Consider the following 23,674-nt stretch of genomic DNA (forward strand, 5'->3'; position numbering starts at 1 on the left):
TCCCAGCAGACCAGGAGGATTGATGGAGCGATATTGCAATCTAACATTGCAGATATGCTGTACGACCCGACGTTACTGTACACCATGACGGAAAATTTGTCGCCCGTTCATGTTACTGATGCGCTCGTCCCCTTACACCAAGGCGTACGCAGGGGCGAGGCACGGGTAGTAGAGGTACGTCCAATGGTCCTTTCCATGCACCCACCCTCCTTATTCCGTCAAAGCCCGTCGGCCCAATCTGACTGGTCTTCCTTGTATCCATCTAGGCGCGGAAATCAAAAGCCCCCGCAGCCAAAAACAATTCCCCTTTCCAATTTACCTGCCAAAAACGCCTCGCTATGATGAAGTGGTAAAGTGTCGTGTATGAAAGCAATGAAACCGAAAACCGAACCAAATTCCTCCCCTTCGAACGACCCTCCCAAGGCTGATCAGTAGAACTGGTTGAACTGATCCGTCTGCTGACCGTATGATCCGTGATAGTTTCCTTGGTTCTGATCGCCAGAACTTTGCTCGCCCGTATCCATGAACATATTACCCATTTCCGGACTCAGTTGAAGATCGGCAAAGCAAATACTCGGCGAAAGTGGTTGAGATGTGTGTGGGAGTACCGCATCGTGGCCCGTTCCTGGCAGATGACCGTCACCACCCATCAGGTGTGACTCTCCAGTGAAGTCAACACCCTCGCCTGGCCAGGGATACTCATTGAAGTTGCCAGCGGGAACTGCATCCGGATTTCCAGAAGCATTGGAATAACCAAGGAAGTTGGGATCTCCCTGGGCCTGGCACCACTGACCGAAATCAGGATTCGGGGGATGGTTGTGCTCGGCCTGGTGTTGCTGACCCTGATCGGGATATCCGTCGAATGTTGGCACCGGAAGATGATCAAGTCGGACTTCCCCAGCCTGTTCCATCTTGGGCTCAAGTGGGTTCTGGTCCATATCCATCATCATCTGGTGATTCTCGAGACAGGATCTCACCGGCCATGAAGCTGCAAGCTCCTCGAGCGTACGTTCCTTGCGGCCTTGCGAGGCCATTTTCTGAAGTCGCTGGGGAAGATGAGCAGTCTCCGGCACAAGCGGCCTGTAGGGTAGATTCACGCCATTGCCCTGGAGAGCAGAGGGGCCCGCGTTGTTGTCGCCCGGTTGTCCGGATACCCTTGCCTGATACCGGTCCACTACATTTCCCAGTGATTGTCGGTTATGTTGGACCTCCCAAAGCTTGTGTTGTAGCTCCTGCATTTTCTTCTCCATATCCTGTAACTCCTCAGCGTACTTGTCCTCCTGTTTGGCTGTTTTTTCGTACTTCTCCTTTGCGTCCTGTAGCGCCTTGGCTTCCTCCGTCTGTTGCGCCGATCCCGTCGTCTTGCCGACCTGAAGGGCCACCGACTCAGCAAAGTCGAGTCCGAGCGGGACGAGCTCGCCACTCTCTACCGCCGTCTCAAGCTTCTTGCGATACTCTTGTGTGTCGACGTCCTGGCCTACAGGGATCGGCTTTCGGACCCAGATGGGCGGATCAGGGGGAAGATCGCCTCCCAGACCATGATCGATTAGCTTCTGCTTGGCCTCCTTGTACATCTTGTAGAAAAGCTTGAAGTTGTACTCGTATCCCGTAACGGCATTGTCCAGTTCGACAACGTAAAGGGCCTTGCGGATACGGGAGCGTTTTGCCGACTGGTTATTGCGTGCACGCTCTCCCTCATATTTGGCGTCGGCATCGCTCTGCAGGGGCGTCGATTCAGGAAAGGGCGATGGAGTGTCTGCCGGTGTGGAGACAAACAGAATGTTTGGATTCATGTTATTGTCGGGGTCGAGTGAACGTCTCAACAGGGACTTCTTTCCTCGTCCACCCTTGGCAGAGGACTTGGTCGTTCGCTTGTTTACGCCCGAACCTGGTCGGGGACCGAGTGGTCTGCTCTTTCCACCTTTCTGTGACTGACCTTCAGCTCCGTCTTCTTGGTCCCGTGGATCGGGATTTTCTTGGTTCGCTGCCGTCATCCACCACCTACTGGGTCGTCACCTGCACGACGGGCGTTTGGGATACCTAGGGACTACTTCGTAACTGCTTGTTAGTTTATCACGGGGATCAATAGCCTACGGTATGCTGGCCCAGTACAGTGGATACTTTGACCTCGGAAAAGGGGGGCTTGGGTACTATGAAGTGAAAAAGGAAGAAGGAAGTAGTAGCATACAAGATTTGGCTTGAACTGTCAAAGACGACAAGCCTGGCCACAAGCTCCCAACGATGTTTGTGCGCAACCGCGACTGTTACGCCCTCTTGATAATCTTCCGTGGAGGAAACCGTATACAGCGTATACAGCTCGGCTGTTGGTGGGTAAGAATGGATATGGTCGTGCAACACGGAGTACCGTTACGTGCTGTCCCGCCTTGTCAAAGGATGGGGGGCTAATCTTGGTGTGTGTGTGTCTCGGACTTCCCTGTATCCTGCTATCGTGTGTGGGTTTTGCTGGCGACAGCGGCAATGGCGATGATAGCTCTGCGTTGAGATCTGATATCCCCTGTTCTGATTCGGCCTTGTTTAGGATATTGTTCCTGATTCAGCCAAAGGGGGAAATTTTTCCTCAATAAATACCCCTTGGAGAAATAGTTCGTGGCTCACGTCTGCAGCCTGCTATGGTCCATCCACCGGGATAAATCGCAATTGACGAGCTCCCGGTAGGTGTGTGTGAAGGGGCTGAGTCAGCCCCTTTTAACCCGTTGTTCTGTTTGTTGGTGATATGGGATGCGTGCGTCGATGGGCGAAAATATGGCATCAATGACACCACCAACCACAGCCTTCGTTTGGGCAGAAGTTCGGGTGGCCTAGAAGGGGGCAAAATACCAACGACTGAAGACGCGCTCGTTTGTATGTATGCCTTGATCGTTGGTGAGTGCGTTATTCACTCGCGCGGAGGTAGGTGCTCGAGACGGTTTTTTCCTTTTTGCCCAACAGGTAAGTGGTGATAAAAGGGGGCGGTGGTCCGGTCCGTCCAAATCGGTTCGTCTTGCACGGCTAGGTGACTGGTGAGCAGCAAGAAGGCTGGAACAATGGGACAAGTGTAGGCCTGAGTGAAGCGAATGTTCTCCTCTTTTTGTTCGTTGCTGGTTCGTTGTGAGCCTACCCCGTTCGTTCATTCGGTTGCTCCTCCTACTCGCTAGTGAAGATAATGACTGTGTGTTTTTGGTCAGTTCACAGTTTTTCCGTATTCTCCCTCTCTCTCTTTCGCGTGGGCAAAAGCTGCCTGGCCAAGTTGGCTCCGCCGCCGCCGTTACACGCGGGACGGGTGGGATTTTGGTTGGTGTAAGGGTAGTAAGTAGTATGTCTAGTGAGTGACTGTGACTGTGTGTGTGATGATTCAGAAACAGCAGGGGTTAGAATCACATCCAAGAAGGGAAAAAGACGAGGAATAGTTCCGTACGGTGGAAAAAAAAGAAGGTTGTCGAAAGAAGGAAAAAAGGATGGGGCGGCGGGTGGAATGGGATAGGATAGGGGAAGGAGGAAGGAAAAGAAGGAATATTAGAGGTGAGTTAGCCGCACCACGCACACGCGCTTCTTCCTGTGTCCCTCGTTTCGTTTGTGAGAGGGTAAATTTTGTGTGGCTGTACGGCGCTTGCGTGTGTAGTAGAAGTCAAGAGATTAACGGGTGAGTAGGACGTAGGGTTCCTACCTATGTTTCTACTCCTCTCTCCTCTCTGGGGGTGGGAATGCCTGGTTTGTTTGCTTCCGGCCAGTGTTTCCCTCTGCTATTTTAATGGACTGGAAGGAGGCTTAGTGCGCGTGTTGCGCGTATGTACCTTTACGGGTAGGTAGGTAGTAGTAGCTGGTAGGTGATAGGTAGGCAGACTACCTTGATGATGCTCAAGCTGTGTGTCTGTGTCTGTCTGTGTTAGGAATGCGTGTGTGTGCCGTTCAACTGTGGGTGACGATGGCACGAGCGAGCTTGTGTCGTCTGTCCGTCCGTCTACACACCGTCTGTTGTCCCCTGATGGCCACTGCTGGGTCACCTGCTGTGATGAATGTTGCGCGTTTTTATCTGCACGCCTTGTGGTTTCTGTGAGGCTTCCAGCGTTAGTCTCTTCTGTTTTTGGATGAGTAGCCGCCGAAAAATTCCCCGCGTGTTCTGTTATGGTTGTGTATGATCTGCCCTTATCCCTTCTTCAGCTCCTTGTACGCTTCTCCCGGCTCCCCTCAGTAAAGGCCGAAGACGGATGTCACGTCACGCCAGCACGTGGGGGTGGTAGTGTGAGAGCGAAGGGTGGCGAGTGAAGAAAGCTTGGTGAGGTTGAATGTTCCCTCCTCTGTTTTGTGTAATGATCCCACCGATATGTATATGGCGTTGTCTGGGGAAACGAATCGTGGCTAGGGGTTCTCTGAATAAACTGCTCACAAGGTCTGGCTGGATTGTTGGTTGATAATTCCCGACTGGCTGGTAATCCGGGGTCGAGGCCAGTATTTGTACCTTTTCAGGAGTGTTGGAGATAGCAAGTGTGATCGAAGGGACGGGAAGATGTCAATATGACTCCGGATTGCACCGAAAACTGTTTCGAGTTATTGCGCGATTGTTGTTCAGGTCAGTAGGAATGATCACACGGACACCTTATCTGCGAAGTACGAGTTATTCGAAGGTCAGATTTCGGCTGCGCAAAGTTAGAAGGCGTGACTCTTGCTGTAAACGTTTCGTTGGATCAGTGTTTATCCAAGAAAAGATAACCCATCAAGGTCTAAACGCTGACTCAGGCACGAACGCAGGTAGCCAAGAATCGTCCTCGTGCAAGGAGGAGATACCGGAGCAAAGGAGGGAAACGCCCAAAAAGCGGTGCATGACTGGAGGTTCACAGTATTTCATATGCCTCCAACAGCCAGCCAGCCGGCTATCCCACCTGCCAATCTAACAGAATGACGCCTAGAACCGAGTGAAGTGTATGGCAAACAAAAGCACATGACACCAACGGGGCCATGCTTTGCGTCGATACCGGGCGGTGTCGATAAACTTCAGACGGAGATCACAGAACGAGGATACTCCCTCTCGCAAGTAGGGTATTAAGCAGCAGTCATGTGGTTGATGTTGAAGCCCGTTCGTACAGGTTTGAGGCTTTCCGAATCTTCCCGACCGCTTGGTCGTTGATGATATCGAAATCTTCGTTCCAGAAGCCTAGGCAACATGGGATGAAGCCGTTCCTTATCCTCGGTTTTCCCTCATTTTCCGCCTTTGTCAATGTCTGTCATGAGAAGGGCCCAAGGTTTAATTAGGGAGGCGAAATGTGGAAGCATACGCTTATGGATTGGAAAAGCAAACTGAGCGAGCAAAAGCACCAACGCCGCGGTTCTGCGTTGTTGGGAGTTCCACGACATAGACGGGCCTCTGGCGGTCTTGAGACCAGAACCGCGGAGGGTTGGTTGCTGATAACATTTGTCAAGCTTTGACAGCCTTGCCACTTGACGGTCAAGCACCGGGTGAGTTGGTAGGATCGGATGGCTAAGGTCTCAGCCACTGACGATATGATGAGCATGTTTTTGGTGATATGGCCCAAGAAGAGATGGAAATCGTAATTCCAAGGCAACTTTGCCAGTAGCTGCCTCTCTACACTGTTCCAACCGGACACCTCGCTGCATCGCACGAGAAGCAGGCCCGGGAGGAACATGATGGGGACATTCGACAATGCTCAGCGACGCAATCAAATCTAGTATATCGTGTTAGAGCCTCTGAATACCTCAGGAATAGGTCGCATCACTATACCACATATGCACAAGGCTTGTGAGCATCCCTGAATAACCAGGTGATGAGACCCGAGGTTTGGGGTCTAGCTTGGCTGCGAAGTCCGAGACATAGCTGGTGTGGTACTTGATAGGTAATGGCATAAAGTACAGAACTTCATCAGGATTTGCCCATCATCTCCCGGCTGAACGCTGGACAGGAGTGTCGCGAGAGGGTAGTACACTGTTGTGCCGACATCCTGCTGAGCATACGCAACTGTAAGGGTTGCCGCAATGATTTCAAACTCGGACAAGAAAATAAAGATGTGAAGAGAAAATGGTGTGTCGATGGATTGATGAGCACCCTCAATGCACAACGCAGGTGAAGAAAGGGTGAAGAGGATGCTGTTGTTTCCTTATCGCAGATAAGGACCATGAGGTGAAGTGGTATTATGATAAGTACCGTGCTAACTGTTTACTGGAAACACTCTCGGCTTGACGCTGCAAAACCCGCTTTACCTCCTTCAAAGCCTCTTTACACTAGTTTTGATACGCTGGAGACCTACTTCAAGAGAAGTTCTACCAGAGAAAATGCTGATTCTTTATTCACAAGCTCTCTGGCTAGTCTGGTTGTTAAAGAGACTCTTGGTTGAACTGTAATGCACAGACCATCCAAATGCCAAGACTCAAGAAGAGCGTTCGTTAATTGAGACGCGGTTCCCGCAAATTCACTTTAACAGACGCGTCTGATAGCTGCAGTGGGCTGCCCCACGATCACCCAAAGAGCGATAGGACAAAGCCGACTGCACCGTCTTCTTTCTTGTTGGATACGCCTTGATATCAGTGAGCGAGCCTTTTATATACACTCCTTCTCTTTAGGCGGTCCAAATTTGGTCGAATTGAAGATGCTACCACCCTCGTCGCCCATCGCATTCCCCTCCAGCCCGCCGCCCGCAACCGCAACCGCAACCGCAACCGCAAAACGGCCTCGCGACTCCGATGCTCCCAAGCCCGCAAAACCCCGCGCTCTGGGTGGCTTCCTCTCTGACTCTGACGACGACCATGTCTCTCTGGAGCGATCTCCGAAGCGACGAATGCTACAGCACGACATCCAGGCAGATACCCAGACAACCGAGCCCCCGCTTCTCAGTCAGCTAGCGATCGATGAAGACCCCGAAGAAGAAACAGAACGATATGAGCGCCTATTCGGTACAAGAACAACAGCCTCGGCGCTCCCTACGACTTTGCTCAGCGATTTCCTCAACACGCCCTCCTACCGCATCTCGACATGTTCCGGCAAATCCATCCCTCTCCGGGAGCGCAAACCAACAGAGCCAGTCTCCTACGAGACAATGGTAGCAGCAAGATCGCGGACAAAAGAAGGCCGGGCCAAGAAGAGCTATTACGGAATTGATATCCACGAACTTATCGACGACGCAACAAAAGAGATTGCCGAAGCGCACAAAGCAGCCGCCACGACTCCCATCACCCCTCCCACCAACCCAGACAGGCCCGTACGATCGGTCGAAGAACATACAACAAATACCAAGAAGCACAAGAAGAGCCTGTTATGGACAGAGAAATACCGTGCCCGGACATTCATGGACCTAGTTGGCGATGACTTGACCAACAGGCAGGTGCTTCGCTGGCTTAAGCGATGGGACCCCATAGTATTCCCACATGCCGCAAGAAGCAAGCCATCACGGCGACATGGCGCACAAGGACAACCGCAGCAGCCAGAGGAGGAAAAGCCACATCGGAAAATCCTCATGTTGACTGGCCCGCCTGGTTTGGGCAAAACGACCCTAGCGCATGTGTGCGCGCGACAAGCTGGTTATGAAGTTATGGAGATCAACGCAAGTGACGACAGAAGCAAGGACGTGGTCAAAGGGCGGATTCGGACAAGTCTCGGAACGGAGTCAGTCAAGACGGTAGAGAACAAGAAGCCCGAGACAGGAAAACAACAGAAGATTGCTCGACCGGTGTGCGTAGTAGTTGATGAAGTCGATGGTGTCGTTAGTGGCTCGGGAGGGTCTGGTGAGGGCGGTTTCGTCAAAGCCTTGATCGATCTGGTGCTCCTTGATCAAAAAAACAGTTCTGGGGCCGGGGCCTCTTCTGCGGCTGGTCGGAAAAAGAAGAAGGGGGATGACTTCAGACAGATGAGACCTCTTATCCTGATCTGCAATGATGTTTACCACCCGTCGCTTCGGCCGCTACGCCAATCAGGCCTTGCTGAAATCATTCACGTAGGCAAGCCTTCCGTGGAGGCAGTAGTCACACGTCTCAAGACTGTCTTTGAAAAGGAGGGAATCCCGTGCGAAAAGGACGCTGCGCGCAAGCTCTGTGAGGCCGCATGGGGAATGACCAGCGGTATTGACGCCAAGCGAGGAGCCGAGGGCAATGCCGAGGGTGATCTTCGCGGCATCATGGTCGTGGGAGAGTGGGTTGCCGGCCGGTTACGAGCAACCATTACGAGCACACCGGTTCTTACGAGGCAATGGATTGATCAAAATATCGTCCAGGACCTCGCTCACGGTGGTGGAGGTGCCCGCGGTCTAGGTCGCGGTGGCGTCAAAGAGATTGTAAACCGTATCTTCCAAGAAGGCGGTGGCTTCCCCAAGCCAGTTCTATCACAGGCTGAGCAACCAAAGTATGCCAAGCACGAACAACCGCAGGCAAATCTCGGCTTCTCAGAGCAGCGGAAGAAGTATGCGATGGCGCGATTAAGGGAGATGATTGACACGAGCGGCGAGGTCGACCGTATCATGACCGAGATCTTCAGCGAGTATCCCAACCGTGAGTTCAATGACGACTCCTTCCTCACCAAGCCCGATTCAGCTTATGAGTGGATGCACTTCCACGATACATGTTCAACGCGGTTGTACTCCAGTCAGGAGTGGGAGTTAGGCCAATACATCTCCCAGCCACCTTTGGCATGTCATCACTTATTCGCTTCCCCTAAACGACATCAGCCTCAGAACACCGAAAGGAAGTGGGGTGACGTAATGGAGGAAGCCGAAGCACCTCCACTGCCCTTTAGCGGTCCAAGAGCAAACTTTGAGGCGCACGAGGCGGAGAAGGTGAACAGAGCAGCGCTGCAGGGGCTTCAAGGGCAGCTGCCCCCTAGTCTTCATCGTCTGTTCCGCAGCCCTGAGGATATCTCCACACATTTCCTGCCATATCTTGTCCGTCTGGTATCGCCCGACGTGAAGCCCGTCGTAGTCGGTGGCAGCGACAAAAGCGGGGCGGTAGCGAGTGTAAGGAGGGAAGGCGAGAAGGCTATGGTCAGGAGAGCGGCTCAAGTACTCGCCGAGGTGGGTATCGCTTTGCAAAAGGGGAAGATTGAGCCGGATCCGACGCTTGGGCAGCAGTACCGGACACAATGGGTGTATCGCATGGAACCGTGAGTGCTCAATCGCTTTTATTTCTTTCTAGCTGATACTGACTTGGCGTTCATCGCAACAGAGACCTTGACACGCTCGCAACCTTTGAGACAGCCGGCGCCCTCGTCCTAGCCTCTCAAGCGCCAACGCGATATGCCGTCCGCCAAGTTCTAGACCAAGAGTTACAAAAGACCATGGCAATGCGCGAGAACGCTGCCAGGCAAGCGCGGATGAACAATGGGCAGACTAACTCTACTTTCAAGCCCCACGCTGCTGCTTCTCTCAACGTCATGGACCTCGACGCTAACAAGGAGAATATGGCCATGTTGGCCGATCAAAAGGAAGTTAAAAGAGACTTCTTTGGTCGGGTGATTGTGGAAAGGAAGAAGGGTGTCAACGCTTTGGGTGAGAAGAATGGGGATGCTACCGCCGCCGCTGGCGGGGGCGATGGCAAGGAAAGCAGGAGGAAGGGAAGAGGCGACGTGGCCGGCGATGAGAAGGACATCAAGGTGTGGGTCACCTATCATGAAGGGATCAATAATGCTGTCCGGAAACCGATCTCGTTGGAGGAGTTCATGAGAGGATTCTAATGTTATTGGGTTTGCGAAGCCTGAGAGGGTCGCTTCTGTCCCTTATACATGAGGACTCAAGAGTCAAGACGTCCCCCTTTACCATACGACATCATGTTGAGAGGTAGTATTCTTGTCAAATCCATTCAGACCCGCTGGCCCTTCCACATGTCCTCTTCCTCTCCTACAACTTTCAGCTGACCTGGTTTTCGGCCGGAGTTTGAACCGGCTTTGTGGCCCTTTTTCTTTTCGCTCTCTCACAATTTGTTTGTGTAATTCCCTTTTCGTATTTTTGTGTTTATCCTCATTATATTCTTTCTGCTTCTTTTCCCTATTTCCGGTATCGCTGTTATTGTGAGCTACGCCCGACGTCGCATCCCTGTCACTAGATGCATCTGGGCCCTGGCAAGCCTGGGTATGACGCTGTTCGCCCAGCCCAAACAGTGGCCCCCTTCCAGGTATTCAGTGACAGGCTTTCGAGCGGAAAACAACAACCGCCTTCGTCATCCATCAACTATTTATATCCGACGACTCCTTAGCATCGCCGTTTTCTTTTCGTATATCCTTCTCGTTCCGACTCTCCGCATCACCAGAACTTTCACCAAACATTATGCATGTGGTCGACATGGACTCGGCAATGTCGCCTAACTGCCCGTGTCAGGATGGCCCACTCGCAAAACCAAGCGACGCCATCCGAGTGACACCTCATCAGCTCTGCGATCGGTGCTCAACAGTCGTGCGAAAATCTGCAGTTCTTCAGGAATGCTTTCGTCGCTTAGATGAAGGCGACCAACGCAGACAAGACTGGCGCCGATGCGAGATCTTTTACCACAGCCAAGGCGTGGAGGAGCTAGCCAAGTCTAGTCAGGCTGGTTGTCATATTTGTACTATTGTACATGACTCCATGACCAAGTCGGCAGCTCCAATACGCGAGCATGGTCCTGTACTGGTGAAAGTAGGCATCGAGCCATTGCAGGACGAACTCATTGATAATGACAGCCTGTCTATGCGCTTCGGAATTCTCACAGTTGAAAAATGGAGATACTACCGAGTTCAAGCCGGGTGGAAAGAGGAGGATGGGACAGCGCTCATATACACTGGAGGGCCCTTGGAGGCGGATCACTTGTTCCGGTACGGCTGCACTCGCCAACTTACTGTCAACCTTTCCATTCTTCTGCTCAACGGTAAGGCAACACTCATCCCTGGCATCTTGACAGGTTTTAACCGATATGACAGACACCCATTTTCTTCTTCCCAAGGAGGCAAGGGGATATCACTTGTCTCGTGGGCCATCAACAGAAGCACCCGAGACCTTTGAACTTGCACGGTACTGGCTGGAGGAATGTATCAAAAACCATGCTGAATGCAATTCACATGGACTGCAGATTTCGAAATCCGATGAGCTTCCGACCCGACTTATTGACATTGGGGAAGGTCCCGGGCAGCTCGAACCTCGCCTTTTCTACCCCTCGGCTTCCGCATCTCCAACCGACCTAAAATACCTGACAGTCAGCCACTCATGGCACGCAACTGGAGTTACCGAGAAGCTCACGACCGAAAATGAGAGCAAATGGCTGCAGGGCTTACCGATAGAGAAGCTATCCCCGAATTTCCGCGATGCGATGACGATAACACGGCGACTCGGTTATCGCTATCTGTGGATTGACAGCTTGTGCATCATTCAAGACTCTCGGGAAGATTGGGAGAGAGAAGTGCCCACCATGACCAATGTGTACGGACGCACAACATGCAACATTGCGATGGTTGGACAGGCCGGGGATGAGGGCTGTTTCCGGCAAAGAAACCCTCTGGCGGCCTTTCCTTGCCGACTTTACGAGGCAGACGGGAAGCAAAGTCGCCTCTATGCTTTCATCGAAGGATCAAACCGGAAATTCAGTCGAGGCCCTGAAGAGATAGTAGGATCCTTCCCTCTTCTCAAAAGAGGTTGGGTAGTCCAAGAGGCTCTGTTGTCGCCCCGAACGATCTTTTTCGGGGATCAAGAGGTTTATTTCCATTGCACAAAACAAACAATGTCCGAATCCTGGCCCGTGGCGCTTGACCCGCATATCCGCCACTTTAATCCCAGATTTCTGGGGTTCAGCAAGGTCAGAGGGTTCCGGGAATTCGGCCAAATCTTCGAACAGAGTTGGAAGGAAAAGTTCAAAGGAGCCCAATTCGACATCAAGGATGAGCGGAGGGCAGCCATGGCGGCAAAGAACTTCCTGAAAAAGAGTCGACAGCTGCGTGCCATGTGGAACCGGTTCTTGCTATACTACACCGACACAAGTTTGACATTCACGACTGACAGACTGGCGGCGGTTGTCGGCCTTGCGGAAGCCGTTGAGAATTACACGGGGCTCACATACATCCCTCAAGCCGGCACCTTCAAGGAGTTCTTGCCTCTTGATCTTCTGTGGTACAGGAACTTCCGTTCTGTTGACCTTCTATGGCGCAAGTCGCCCACGGGAACGAAGGCCCCTTCGTGGTCTTGGGCTGCAAATGAGGGAGATGTGCTTTTCGACGAGAAGTCGTGGTTGGAGGGTTCACACGACGATTTTGAGTACATGGGTCTACTCCTTAACGTGTCAGTCCCTCCAGCCTTGACTTCTTCGCCACAAGGCTCGAGGCCGGAAGTCGTCATCAAACTGAAGACGCTTATCAACCGCCAGACGGCCCTTGGGTTAGGAATGCGAGAGCCCCCTGGCTTTTGGGTGGAGTATCTTCCCAAGGCGCGTCTCCAGGTGGTGCTCGATGAACCCGTACAAGACGGAACTACCATCTTCTTTGTGGTTGTGCTGCGGACTCGCACGTGGAATAACTCTGGCTACGACAAACATGTGTCAGGGTTGATTCTGGTGCAAAAGGATCCATCGGTCGCGCAAGAAATACCTGGGCAGACGTTGCATAGGCGTGTAGGATTCTTCCGTATTGCTGAGCCGGCAAACGTAGGGGGCATCCTCGATTTCTTTGCTGGTTGTCCAAAGAGGGAGATTTGCATTTGTTGAAGACACGATACCGTAGATTATTAGTAAGCTTAGGGGAGTTCATTTTGGGTAGATGGAAACAGACCAAGAAGGAATAGCAACCGATGTTCGGTTTCTAGCAACAAATCTCGGTCATATCCTCGTGATACTGTAGTGACCTTCTCTATTCTCGTCTTACCTTGCGAGGATTATGTCAGATCTCACCCCCTCTCTGCTTCCATCCATAGTCATGACAATTCAGTCCCTTCTCAGTTCCTATAACCTCACAAAGATCCATTCCCAGCCCAAACAAAGCCCAGCACACCATGTCCATGCCATCCACAACGTGCCGCCCACGTATCCGCCACATCCCGGTCACTGACAAAGCGGCAAGGACCCTCGCTGAGCCTCGATGACGACCATTGAACCCATGGGATCCACACCACCAACACCCAACCGCCCCACAACACCAAAAAAAAAAAAAAAAAAAAAAGGGTTTCACATCTGTTACATAACCCTAACCTCCGGGCTGTCCTCCAACAACAAATCGGACCATATCAGTTCAATCGGGTATGGTGTAGCGGTAACATCGTTGACTCTCACTTCTCAGGAGTGACTGCTCTCTCAACAGCCCCGGGTTCGACTCCCGGTATCCGAGTCTCAATATCTTTTTTTTTCTTGCTTGGAAATCTTCTTTTTTTGTGTGAACGTATGGTTGTCGAGATGCTTTGCGTTCTTGTGCCTGTCTGTCTACATACTACTGCGACTGTTACTGTGTCCTTCTTTTTTTCTCCTTTGCTAGTCTGAGTGAGAAACCGTACATGGTTCTTTCTTCACATGAAAAAACTGCGAGTTGCTAGTTGTTCGGTCTTTTTGTGTCAACTCCCATGATTGCATGCGGAGATTATATGTCGTTCTTCCAATTTCGTATGGCCGTAGCATCCAAGGTAAACAAAGTCGAGCGCTGCGAATGGTGAGAGTGTGCACCATTTGTCCGTCTTAGAGAGAGAAAGATTACCAAAGATAGCATCTACAGTCCAATACTGGTTTGTTTGTTAGCTCGAGACCTCTGGTCAACTTTCCTAGGCGTTTCGTTCCATAACCAAAGCGTGATCTTACCTTGCATATGCTATTTGGAAATTTGATATGCCATATTGAATCTTGTTAATGCCTTTCCGATCCGTACCTAGCCATTTATTTTGTCCTTGTGAGGTTTAGGACAGTTCGGCATAGATCTCGTCCAGTATAATACTAAGAGTACCACACTAATAAACAAACCAGGGCTGGAGCGTAGACTTTTCCAGTCTCTTGACACTCGGATGAACATTTGAATCCAGAGCGCCTACGAAAAATATGGAAAACTTAGTGCGGCCTCATCATTCCCAAGCCACATGGATTGATGCTGACGACCTTAGAAAGATACGTAGTCAAAAACAGGCGTTGAGATCAAGACCAAAAAGAAAACCGCTTCCAATGGAATGAATCATCACCATTCAAAAAAGAGCCGATGGAAAAACTGTAAAAAGAGAAGTTTTCATGCGCCAGCCGCGAATCGAACGCGGGGCCCATCGATGGCAACGATGGATTTTACCACTAAACCACTGGCGCTTGTTGATAACAAAACTTGTCAGACCTAGTGACTATGTACCCACCAAGAAGCATTTTTCCTCCACCAAATGTGATAACTGCTGGACATTTATACAGTCCAATACTGGTTTGTTTGTTAGCTCAAGACCTCAGGTCAACTTCCCTAGGCGTTTTGATATCTAATTGATTCGTTTCGTTCCATGATCAAAGCGTGATCTTACCTTGAATATACTCTTCCCGAAACTCAATATGTCATATTGAATGTTGTTAATGGCTTTCTATTTTGTCCTTAAGAGGTCTGGGACAACTCAGGATAGATCTCGTCCAGTATACCAGGAGTACCAAGCTAACAAACAAACCAGCATTAGATTGTATGAGCTTTACCAAGGCTTTATTTTACCAAGGATGAACGGGATATCTTTGGAGAAAATACAAACAACTGAATGGGTATAAAGTATCCTTGCATCTCTAATCCGGGTAACGTTTGTTAACTGACCGTTCGTTCATACCGCTGCCCCGGAACCCCAAGTATTTGACATGGGCAAGATGCAACCAACATCAAGCTTTCGCAAGAAATTCCCACAACGCCTGTAAATGCAACAATCAGAAACAAGCAACCTCCGCTGTACGTCTTTCCGTCATGACGCCGTAAATGCATCGTCATCGTCATCATCATCGTCGAGCCCTACACCGCTCTCCAACCAAGCAGCAAACGTCCACGCCCTCACCATGCCTCGCATCGAAAACAACCGTACTGAAAATCGTGGCACTAGGGTCACCACCACTAGCACCACCAGCACCACTAGCACCACCAGCACCACCAGCACCACCAGCACCACCACCAGCACCACCACCGTGCCCTCCTCTTACCACCGTCGTCGCTTCCCACTCCCACTCCCTCTCTCCATCTTCATCCTTCTTGCAAAGTAGACATTCACTATCCTCATCATCATCATACTCCGTCTCATTACCCACCACCCCCGACAACGGCCCCGAAAACGTAGTGCCCCCCAACGGAATCTGTCGCCCGTCATCATCATGCTCACATACCCCGCCCAAAGCAGGACAGAACGGCAAAGCGATATGGTCGGTACCGAGCATTTCCGTGGTGAGTTCGAGGGTGAAGATGATTTCGCCGAGTCCTACTGTGGACTGAGGCTCCTGTTGTAGGGGTTTTTGTTCCTCGTCCTGGGCTTGGGAGTCAAGGTTGGGGTTGCTAAGAAGCTGTTTCCTTTCGGCGATGTCGTCGTGCTGGACTAGCAAGGCGATATCGATGTCTTCTTTTGCGTAGTAAGCGAGGTGGTGGGCTCGGGGTGGGTCGCGGGTGCAGTACTTGAGGGATGGAAGTTCTAGTTCCGGCTCTGAGTAGTGGTCGTTGTCGTTGTCGTTGTCGGGGTCTTCATCGGTGTCGGTATTGGTGTCATAATCATCATCATCATCATCCTCGGGATCGGACAAGGATTTGAGATCGAGCAGCGTCATGTTGAGACAGCCTCCCGGCGCTTCCGCACCACCCAGACTGCGGTCTAGAATAGTAAAATCGAGCCGCTCGCCGGCCTTGGCCGAGTAGGAGAAGATCTTCTTGGGGAACTCGGCGCTGAGAATATCGGCGATTGCCATGCCCGTGGTGACGGGTATGGGAAGCGGTTCGCCCTCGTCCGTGTCGCCGGCGCCTGAGCCGTCGGTGACGGTGAGACCGCGGTTCGTGACGAAGTCGATGAAGTCCTTGGCTGTCTGCTCTCCGCGGCGCGTGCTGCTGAGGAAGGAGAAGGTTCCTCCTGTCTTGAGCACGGAGGAGATGACCCCTTTGCCGGGAAGGCACTCGGTTGATGCGTTGCTGTGGGCAAAATATTGGAGTGGCAGAAGGGGCGGGTTGATGCACCCATAGTGCACGCGGATACCCTCGCCTGATGCCCTCTCGATCTGCTGCAGCACTTCATGGACATCGTCTTCATCCTCCACGCCGGCAGTGAGCAGGAGGATGGCGCCTCGTTCGGTGTGCTCTCCGTCCGGCTTTGCCCTTAGGATCTCATCAATAGCCATGGAAAGCCCGACACCGATATCTGCCTTTCCGTCATGGATTGGAGCTGTCATGTGGGCGGGTAGGCGAGTCGTCGTGTTCGGGGGATAGTGGATGTTTTCGTTGAAAGGTATCAATGTGCCGTTCGATTGGGTTCCCTCCAGGTTCAGATAAGCCGGGCTCTCCATGGGATAGACCACCCGCGCACTCTCTGCGAACTCCACGACCGTCATCATGTTGTGCAAACCACTGCTCGTCTCCATCTTAACGGCCAAGCTCATTGCCACCTGTCTCTCCAGTTGCAACACCCCGTTTTGCCTGGCCTGGCTCGACAAATCGATCACGACCGCCACGTTTCGCGGTATGCAATCCCTCACTGGATCATCCCTCACCAAGGCGCAAATCATCAAATCGCCCTTTTCCGCACCGTACCTATCCCTCAGCTTCTCCCTCAACGTCTTCCAAGCATTGCGCGAATTCTCCACCGCGGCCGCGACCGCTCTCTTGAAGTTCTCCTCACTCGCCTTCTCTGTCCTTGGCGTACCAGGCCCGATCTCGCCAAACGTTCCATCAAGATACACCACCCCATGGTCCTTGTTCATCGTATGATGCGACACCCTCCCCTCGCAATTGCTCCTCCCCGGCGTCGCGTCTGGCACCACGAAGCATCCCGTGCTCAAATTCCTCGGCACCAGTTCTCTCGGAATCTCACCGTGACTGCGCAGGTCCAAAAACGGTGCGGTATCGTTTCTCCCCAAGCCCGGCGGGTTAGCCACGCTTATAGGCTGCGACCCGTCGTGCTCATCAACCCAGTTGCTGTGCGCATAAAAGTCCTGTAAACCGTGAAGCGCGCGCCCCAGGGCCTCGATGGTGGCACACTTTGCGCGCGCAAGCGTGTTCACCTGCAGCGCGGGGAAGGCGAAGCGACAATCACCGCCCGCAAAGGGCGACAAGTCGACCATGTCTCTACGGATGCGCAACTGGCCCTTCTTCTGGAGGTGCGCGCTCCCTTCCTCGTTGGTCACCTCCTCGTCCAGCTCGATCAGGTCCGCGGCGCTCTTCCAGGCCTGCTTGAACCGGCCGCGCAGGTGGTCCACGCACGTCTGCAGCGCCTGGGTCGCCTGCTCTCGGGTTCGCGGGTACCCCGGTATGTCGATGAAGTCGGCGTCGTCGCAGTGCGCCTCGGGGCCTTCGGGGACCGGGTCAAGCAGGTCGGGAGCGCCGACGGCGCCGTTGGTGCCGCCTCCCGGGATGGGGAAGCCTTGCACGTCGATGTGGGTGCCGGCTAGCTGGTCGAGCGAGCGGGGTTCGAAGCAGATGCCGTCGGATTTGACGTTGATGATGGCGTTGGTGCTCGCGCCGGGGCACTGGAAGGCCAGGCGGGTGATCATTTCGTGCTCATTGTGCTGGCCGAGCACAATGGGCTCGTTGATGGTGCCGAAGGAGTGGGTGCATCTTGGAATAATGGCGAGTAAAAGGAGCGTTGTTGCCAGCGCATTTGTGGCGCTTTTAGGGCGCCTATGAAGAAGGTTAGTGTATGGTTGTATTTGGGGTAAATCCTAGAGTAAAGAACAGAAATCGCAGTTGAGGTTGAGGGCGTACCGAAGAAGTCCTAACATATCTCAAAGAGCGGTTTCGTTATGATGAGGTGGGAACACACGAGCAACTTAAAGTCCGTGCGACTGAATAGATCCATGTTATGAAGAGCTCAAACCTGTCATCCCTTAAGTTGTCAATCCGAATTCGAGGAGAAGGGATCGAAGCAAGGCATTCCGGGGAAGAATTTGACACAACAAGGTCGTCAACTTCAAGGTATGACAAAGCCTTGGTTTTGGGTCAAGCGATCCAGCAGGCGTACTGTGGGACATGAAATGCGCGGGAGTCTTCATCGCTATTGGCTCGAAAAAGCCGTTGCACGTGGTTGTGCCGGTCATGGACTTAACATGTGCTCCGATGATCAGGTACCATTTGCTAGTAGTCCGGTGTTGTGCCGGGCACTCCGCTGGCCGAAAACTTCCAATTTACATACAACGTGGAAGTCTCGACTGTGTCCATGTTCTCCATTGCAACGAAATCGCGAAGTTCCAGATTCGAGCGGTATAGCGGAATTTAGACCCCTACCCTATGACGTATGCAGTTGTAGCAGAAATGTTCGATGGTTACACACAAAAGGTTATCCGAGCGATTACTGGGCTACGTGCTTTTGAGCATGTGATAGTGAGTTAGGGGTAGGTAAGATATGCGTTGTTGTGCGAAGGAGAGGAAAGGAAGGTGTACATGTCAATTTCGCAAACAGTTATTTCCCCTCGCCCAAAGTTCCCGGTCGTTTGCCTTTCCCCGACTTCCTTGCCTTTGGAGCTCGTCTCTGTGGCGTCTGTATCAAAGGTACCATGGGACTGGCTTTGCTCTGCATCTCGTTGAACATCTTCTCCGTCCAGTCGAAGATATGGTCGTGTTTGAACCCCTCTGCTCGAAAGAGGCGACGGAAAAGCTGGCGAAGATACGAGTAGTCCGGCTTGTCGAAACCTAGGGTCCGAGTGTAGTTGATGTACGTGGCAAATTCTTGAGGGAGGACGCCCTCGCAGAGCTTCTCGCCCGATAGCCTCTGCTTCATCTCCTTCATCCGCGCGTCCTTCTCCTGGTCCGTTGCGTCCTTCTCCTGGTCCGTTGCGGTCTTTAGGCCTTGCCACGGCAAAGAGCCGCGGGCGAAATATACGAAGATGTACCCGAGAGACTCCAGGTCGTCCCCCCAAGAGTATCCTTCCCGCGCGTTAGCAAACGGACGGACGAACGGCATTGCAAGAAGACACATACCACGGCCCTTGTGATTATTAACGCTTGCGTACCGACTGGTGCCGCATAGTGGGAGACCCTCTACATTTCTGTAACGCTCGGTATCGGTAAACTCCTTGGCGAGGCCAAAATCAATCATGTAGAGCGTGTTTCCCTGCCTGCCCACCCCCATCAACAAGTTGTCCGGCTTAATATCGCGATGGAGGAAGCCCTTGGAATGGATGTATTCGATTCGGGAGATGGCCTGATCGGCGATGAGGAGGATGGTCTTGAGCGAAAATCTTCGGTCGCAGTAATCGAACAGATCCTCGAGCGACGGGCCGAGGAGGTCAAGGACCAGCACGCAGAAATCGCCCTCCCATCCAAACCACCGCACTTGCGGGATTCCCACCCCGCCGGATAGCTCCTTGTACGTATAATTCTCGTTGCGGAGCAGTTCGGCGTTATCATCTCGAACGAATGTGAGCTTTATCGCGACCTCCTCGCCCGATTGGAGATCGGTCCCTGCCTGGGTTAGTAATAACTTGAGCAGTAATTAGGGACAGCGCTCTACCGGAATAGACAAGGCCGAAGCCTCCTTCGCCAATCTTGCGGTCAACGCGGTACCTGTCGGCGATGAGAATGTCCTGTAGGGTATATAAGCAGCTTTCATGGTATATCGGAGCAGTTGGACATCCGTACCTTCATTGTGAAATTGAGCTGAAGTTGCAGAGTGAAGCCCTTGGAAGGAAAATGGCCGCGACGGAGCCACGAAAGCAGCCCCACCTCGAGTAAAATGGCACAACGCTGATGGCTTTCCCAAGTGCGACACCACGTGCCGTTGCCTTCCAGTCCAAATTGAAAGTATTCCCATACCGCGCAAAATCCTGCAACGCCAGCTCAGTCCTAGCTCACGAGCGCGAACCTGATCATAGGCGACGACCCCGCACCCTGCGCCGTATCCCTGCCGTACAGTGGCTGATGTTTGGCTGATGGCTTTCCCAAGTGCGATACCACGCGTCGTTGCCTGCGGAACGGCGCGTTCCAGTCCAATTATTCCCATGCCGCGCACACTAAAACCAGAGCCCTGCAACGCCAGCTCAGTCCTAGCCCACGAGCGCGAACCTGATCATCTCTCGATTCAAGCCTTACGAAGTGGGTGCTCATGGCGAACGCACACAATCGAAAGAGAGCCCCCGCAGACGACGTCTCGCAAGAGCACCGTCCCTATAAGAAGATCAAGTCAAGAGGCAGACTTTACGGGCCGTCGAACTTCCCACCAGAATTCTGGGACAACCTATCCAAGGTTCCGCTCACGCGTCGCGCACTTCGAGAGCTCGACCGGCGGAACAGTACTCGGCCTGCCCCAGGGCCCGCAGCACCGGCAGTATATACCACTGATCTTGCCCGGTTTGCAAGACACGGCGGCCCAGATCTTCGCCGTCTTCGAGGGGTATGCCTACGATTTACTGACTAGGAATGGATGCTGACTTACTATTTCAGTGCCCCGAACCGAAAGGCGCCGTACGTACCATGGCTTCCAGCCGCTCCACATCTTCAAGCCGACGAACCAAGTCGGCAAAATCGACAAAGGCAACGGATGTCGCTTCTAAAACCAAGCCGACGTCAGCGTACGATGACGCTTTCGAGCTGCATGCGATTGACAACGGTATATATCCCGAGGGATATGAGCATCCGGACGGCCGCCGAACGCCTGAACCCAACAACATAGACCAACTACTTTTGGAGTTAGCTGCTACAAGAGCTTCCCTTTCACCATCACAGTTTCCTGACTCGGCATTCCGAGATTTCAAAAAAAAGCATAAGACTGCGTCTGAAAGCACAGTAAAGTACAATATAATCCCCATCATTGCCGGCAATACCAACATTCCGAACAAAAGGGACCTTCACTTCACCAACATTCAGTCGATAACTGGAGGACTCACTGTTAAAGCTGTGCCCGATTTCTTCGACGGGGCTCGGCTCGGCGATGTCCACCCTAAGATTAGAAACGAGGGAGAGGAGGGCAACCTAAACAAGCTGATCATCCCCACAAAGCACACTAGTGCTCCGGTGGTACCGAATTTCTTCCTTGAGATTAAGGCTCCCAAGGGCGGTGCCGACGTTGCTCAGCGACAGGCTTTGCACGACGGAGCAATTGGCAGCCGTGCGATGCACGCCCTGATGAACTACGGCAAGGAGGAGCCGGCCTACGACAGCAATGCGTACACCTACAGCTCGACCTACCACGCCGGCACGGGCACGCTCCAGCTGTATGCGCACCACGTCACGCCGCCGGCCGTACCGAGGGGGCGGCCCGAGTACCATATGACTCAGGTCAAGGCATTTGCTATGACGAACGATCTTAATATATTTGTTCAAGGAGCAACGGCATTCCGAAATGCAAGGGACCACGCGCAAAGGCACCGCGGCAGCTTTATCCAGGCGGCGAATGCACGGGCACGCCAGTCCGACGTGGAGACATCGCCTGAAGCAGAAATCACAGTTGTTATAGCAGACAAAAACGAGGAGTCGACTGACGAATTCGTGGATTGCGAGGACTATCACGGATCACAAGCTGTCGGCACCGAGGATTACACTGCACCTGAGGACGTTGAAGAACCGGCCCTTCCACAGGACCTGTGTGCGGAGGACGAGGAGCCTAGCCAAGGGTACACATCTCTTGGTGCCGAACCGGCCACGAGCTTCGCTACGAGCTTCACGTCGAGTTTCAACCGGAGCCAGACCAGTTCGAAGCGAACCAGGGCATCCCACAGCCCCCCCGCGACTTCCCAGCTACGGAAGAAACCCGACGGGGCTAAGAGGCGGGCACGCCGTAGTACGCCTCGACGAGCGGCCAGACCTTGTGCGTAGGGCTCGGCGTCTTTGGGATCTACTGTTAATTTGGGGTGGTTTTTGCACTTTGTTTCCCGCTCGTCAGCCGCCGGTTTTGTAGGCCTGACGAGTAGGTACAGATCGGTCGGGTTTGCCTCAGAGAAGATCCGAGTAGGAAGGTCCAGATCAAGACATTCCAGGGATAAAAGGAAGGGCTTCTTCTCACTAGAGAGAGGAGGACCAGGCAACTTGGACAGTCATTCTTTTCTGATCAGAACACACTCGAACTTCGCCCCAAAAAGACTTCGCCAAGTTTCCCCGTGAAACCCATTCGTCTTGTGAACTGACAACCAGATCCGCCCCTTGTTGAAGTCAAGACTAATTTAGAGAGTGAAGCTCGGCTTCATTTCTCTTTGGTGGTTGATGGCTAGTGTTTGATACCCAATCTTCCTTCTTGGAGTCCTCAAGACCTGCAATGATCAGATCTGTTCAACACCACTTTTTTTGTAGTGGGCTGTCCAGTTCTGGTTTTGTGTGTTGTTTTGCTCCATTTCACTGTACTACAGCCAGCCTTGGCTGATGGATACTTGACTAGGAGTGACGAATGTTAGAAGTGGTACTACCTGAACGAGGGCGGGAGTTGCAGTTGGAGAGCTTGTTGTATCTACAGACTGAGATGGGCGCTTTAGTATAGCTTACATAAGTGGCGTCTGACCCAATCACGACGCAGAGCCACTCTTGTATACAGTCCAATACTGGTTTGTTTGTTAGCTCGAGATCTCGGGTCAACTTTCCTAGGCGTTTTTATATTTAAGTGATTCGTTGCGTTCTTCGACCAAAGTGTAATTTAACTGTAAATATGCTTTTTCTAAAGTAAAATACACCATATTGGATCTTGTTGATGCCTTTCGGATCCATACTTAGCCATTTATTTTAATCCTTGAAAGGTTTGGGACAATTTGGAAGAGATCTCGTCCAGTGTACCAGGAGTAGGTACCAAGCTAACAAACAAACTAGCACTAAATTGTATAAGAGCACCTAGTCAGACTCAGTCTGACGGATCCTCTCTAGCATTACCATCATCAGGTATATAAATCTACATTATCACCATACTCGCGGCGTTTCCACGTATTGGTAGTAATATACAATCTAATGCTAGTTTGTTTGTTAGCTTAAGACCTCAGGTCAACTTCCCTAGGCGTTTTTATATCTAATTGATTCGTTTTATTCTATGATCAAAGCGTAATCTTACCTTGAATATGCTCTTTCCCAAATTCAATATATTATATTGAATGTTATTAATAGCTTTCTAAACCGCACCTAGCTATTTATTTTATCCTTGAGAGGTTTAGGACATCTCGGGATAGATCTCGTCCAATATATAGAAGCACCAAGCTAACAGATAAACCAGTATTTGATTGTAGTTTCTAAGGTAATTGTTTGTAAAAAATCATATTTAATTCTCAAGTTCAGCGCCAAAGGCCAAGTCTCGGACTGAAGCGTATACACCCACCTCCAAATTGGAACTCTCGAAGTTTGTACAGACTACCCCAGAATCCAGCTCTGCACGGGCTACAACCCTGGATCCATTCAGCCTTACATCCCTCCAGGAATGGTCGAGGCCACCCGAACACTAGTTTACACTAGATTAGCTCGATTCTAAACAGACAACAGTGATGCCTCCCTAGGACTCCCTTCTATCACTAAAAGACTTGTCTTTACACCTTTGGAAAATAGTTTCTCGGCTGGGTCTGGACATGCTCCCTCCAACCTAACAACATTCTCCTTCCTTACCACGACTTTATCGGTCAAGCCCTACTTTCCTCTGTGATAATCTTGACTTCCGAATATTTA

General features: G+C 52.0%; 6 protein-coding genes and 2 non-coding genes across 8 annotated transcripts; 4 read left to right on the top strand and 4 right to left on the bottom strand.

Moving 5' to 3' along the window:
- Window positions 1-385: 385 nt before the first annotated feature.
- B0H65DRAFT_310974 (uncharacterized protein) lies at window positions 386-2,475 on the bottom strand. Its single transcript, XM_062823298.1, has 2 exons — window positions 2,189-2,475; window positions 386-2,050 (listed from the first exon to the last, which is right to left on the bottom strand). The coding sequence occupies exon 2, from the start codon at window positions 1,992-1,994 to the stop codon at window positions 429-431; it is 1,566 nt and encodes a 521-aa protein (XP_062677483.1). The 5' UTR covers window positions 1,995-2,050; window positions 2,189-2,475; the 3' UTR covers window positions 386-428.
- Window positions 2,476-6,437: 3,962 nt separating this feature from the next.
- B0H65DRAFT_311007 (uncharacterized protein) lies at window positions 6,438-9,959 on the top strand. The gene is made up of 2 exons (XM_062823299.1): window positions 6,438-9,094; window positions 9,157-9,959. Exons 1-2 carry the CDS (start codon window positions 6,597-6,599, stop codon window positions 9,662-9,664), a joined length of 3,006 nt encoding a protein of 1,001 aa, XP_062677484.1. The 5' UTR covers window positions 6,438-6,596; the 3' UTR covers window positions 9,665-9,959.
- A 294-nt stretch (window positions 9,960-10,253) lies between these two features.
- On the top strand, window positions 10,254-12,648 carry B0H65DRAFT_434879 (HET-domain-containing protein; the record flags this gene model as incomplete). Its single annotated transcript, XM_062825161.1, has 2 exons — window positions 10,254-10,799; window positions 10,861-12,648. The coding sequence occupies 2 exons, from the start codon at window positions 10,254-10,256 to the stop codon at window positions 12,646-12,648; spliced, it is 2,334 nt and encodes a 777-aa protein (XP_062677485.1).
- A 524-nt stretch (window positions 12,649-13,172) lies between these two features.
- On the top strand, window positions 13,173-13,264 carry B0H65DRAFT_t420. The gene has a single exon. It is a non-coding gene; the product is annotated as a tRNA-Glu (tRNA).
- Window positions 13,265-14,143: 879 nt separating this feature from the next.
- B0H65DRAFT_t447 lies at window positions 14,144-14,214 on the bottom strand. The gene has a single exon. It is a non-coding gene; the product is annotated as a tRNA-Gly (tRNA).
- Window positions 14,215-14,468: 254 nt separating this feature from the next.
- On the bottom strand, window positions 14,469-17,909 carry B0H65DRAFT_560930 (uncharacterized protein; the record flags this gene model as incomplete). Its single annotated transcript, XM_062830156.1, is given in 4 exon segments — window positions 14,469-15,101; window positions 15,132-17,619; window positions 17,632-17,731; window positions 17,881-17,909. 4 exon segments carry the CDS (start codon window positions 17,907-17,909, stop codon window positions 14,866-14,868), a joined length of 2,853 nt encoding a protein of 950 aa, XP_062677486.1. The 3' UTR covers window positions 14,469-14,865.
- Window positions 17,910-18,253: 344 nt separating this feature from the next.
- On the bottom strand, window positions 18,254-19,951 carry B0H65DRAFT_477555 (casein kinase 1, delta subunit). The gene is made up of 5 exons (XM_062827431.1): window positions 19,688-19,951; window positions 19,560-19,632; window positions 19,028-19,510; window positions 18,886-18,973; window positions 18,254-18,864 (listed from the first exon to the last, which is right to left on the bottom strand). The coding sequence occupies exons 1-5, from the start codon at window positions 19,691-19,693 to the stop codon at window positions 18,510-18,512; spliced, it is 1,005 nt and encodes a 334-aa protein (XP_062677487.1). The 5' UTR covers window positions 19,694-19,951; the 3' UTR covers window positions 18,254-18,509.
- On the top strand, window positions 19,874-23,034 carry B0H65DRAFT_542475 (uncharacterized protein; the record flags this gene model as incomplete). Its single annotated transcript, XM_062829205.1, has 3 exons — window positions 19,874-20,438; window positions 20,489-21,657; window positions 22,980-23,034. Exons 1-3 carry the CDS (start codon window positions 20,151-20,153, stop codon window positions 23,032-23,034), a joined length of 1,512 nt encoding a protein of 503 aa, XP_062677488.1. The 5' UTR covers window positions 19,874-20,150.
- Between the last annotated feature and the right edge of the window lie 640 nt (window positions 23,035-23,674).

The sequence above is a fragment of the Neurospora tetraspora genome (genome assembly GCF_033439725.1).
Source record: "Neurospora tetraspora strain CBS 560.94 chromosome Unknown B0H65scaffold_8, whole genome shotgun sequence".
Taxonomy (NCBI): Eukaryota; Fungi; Ascomycota; class Sordariomycetes; order Sordariales; family Sordariaceae; genus Neurospora; species Neurospora tetraspora.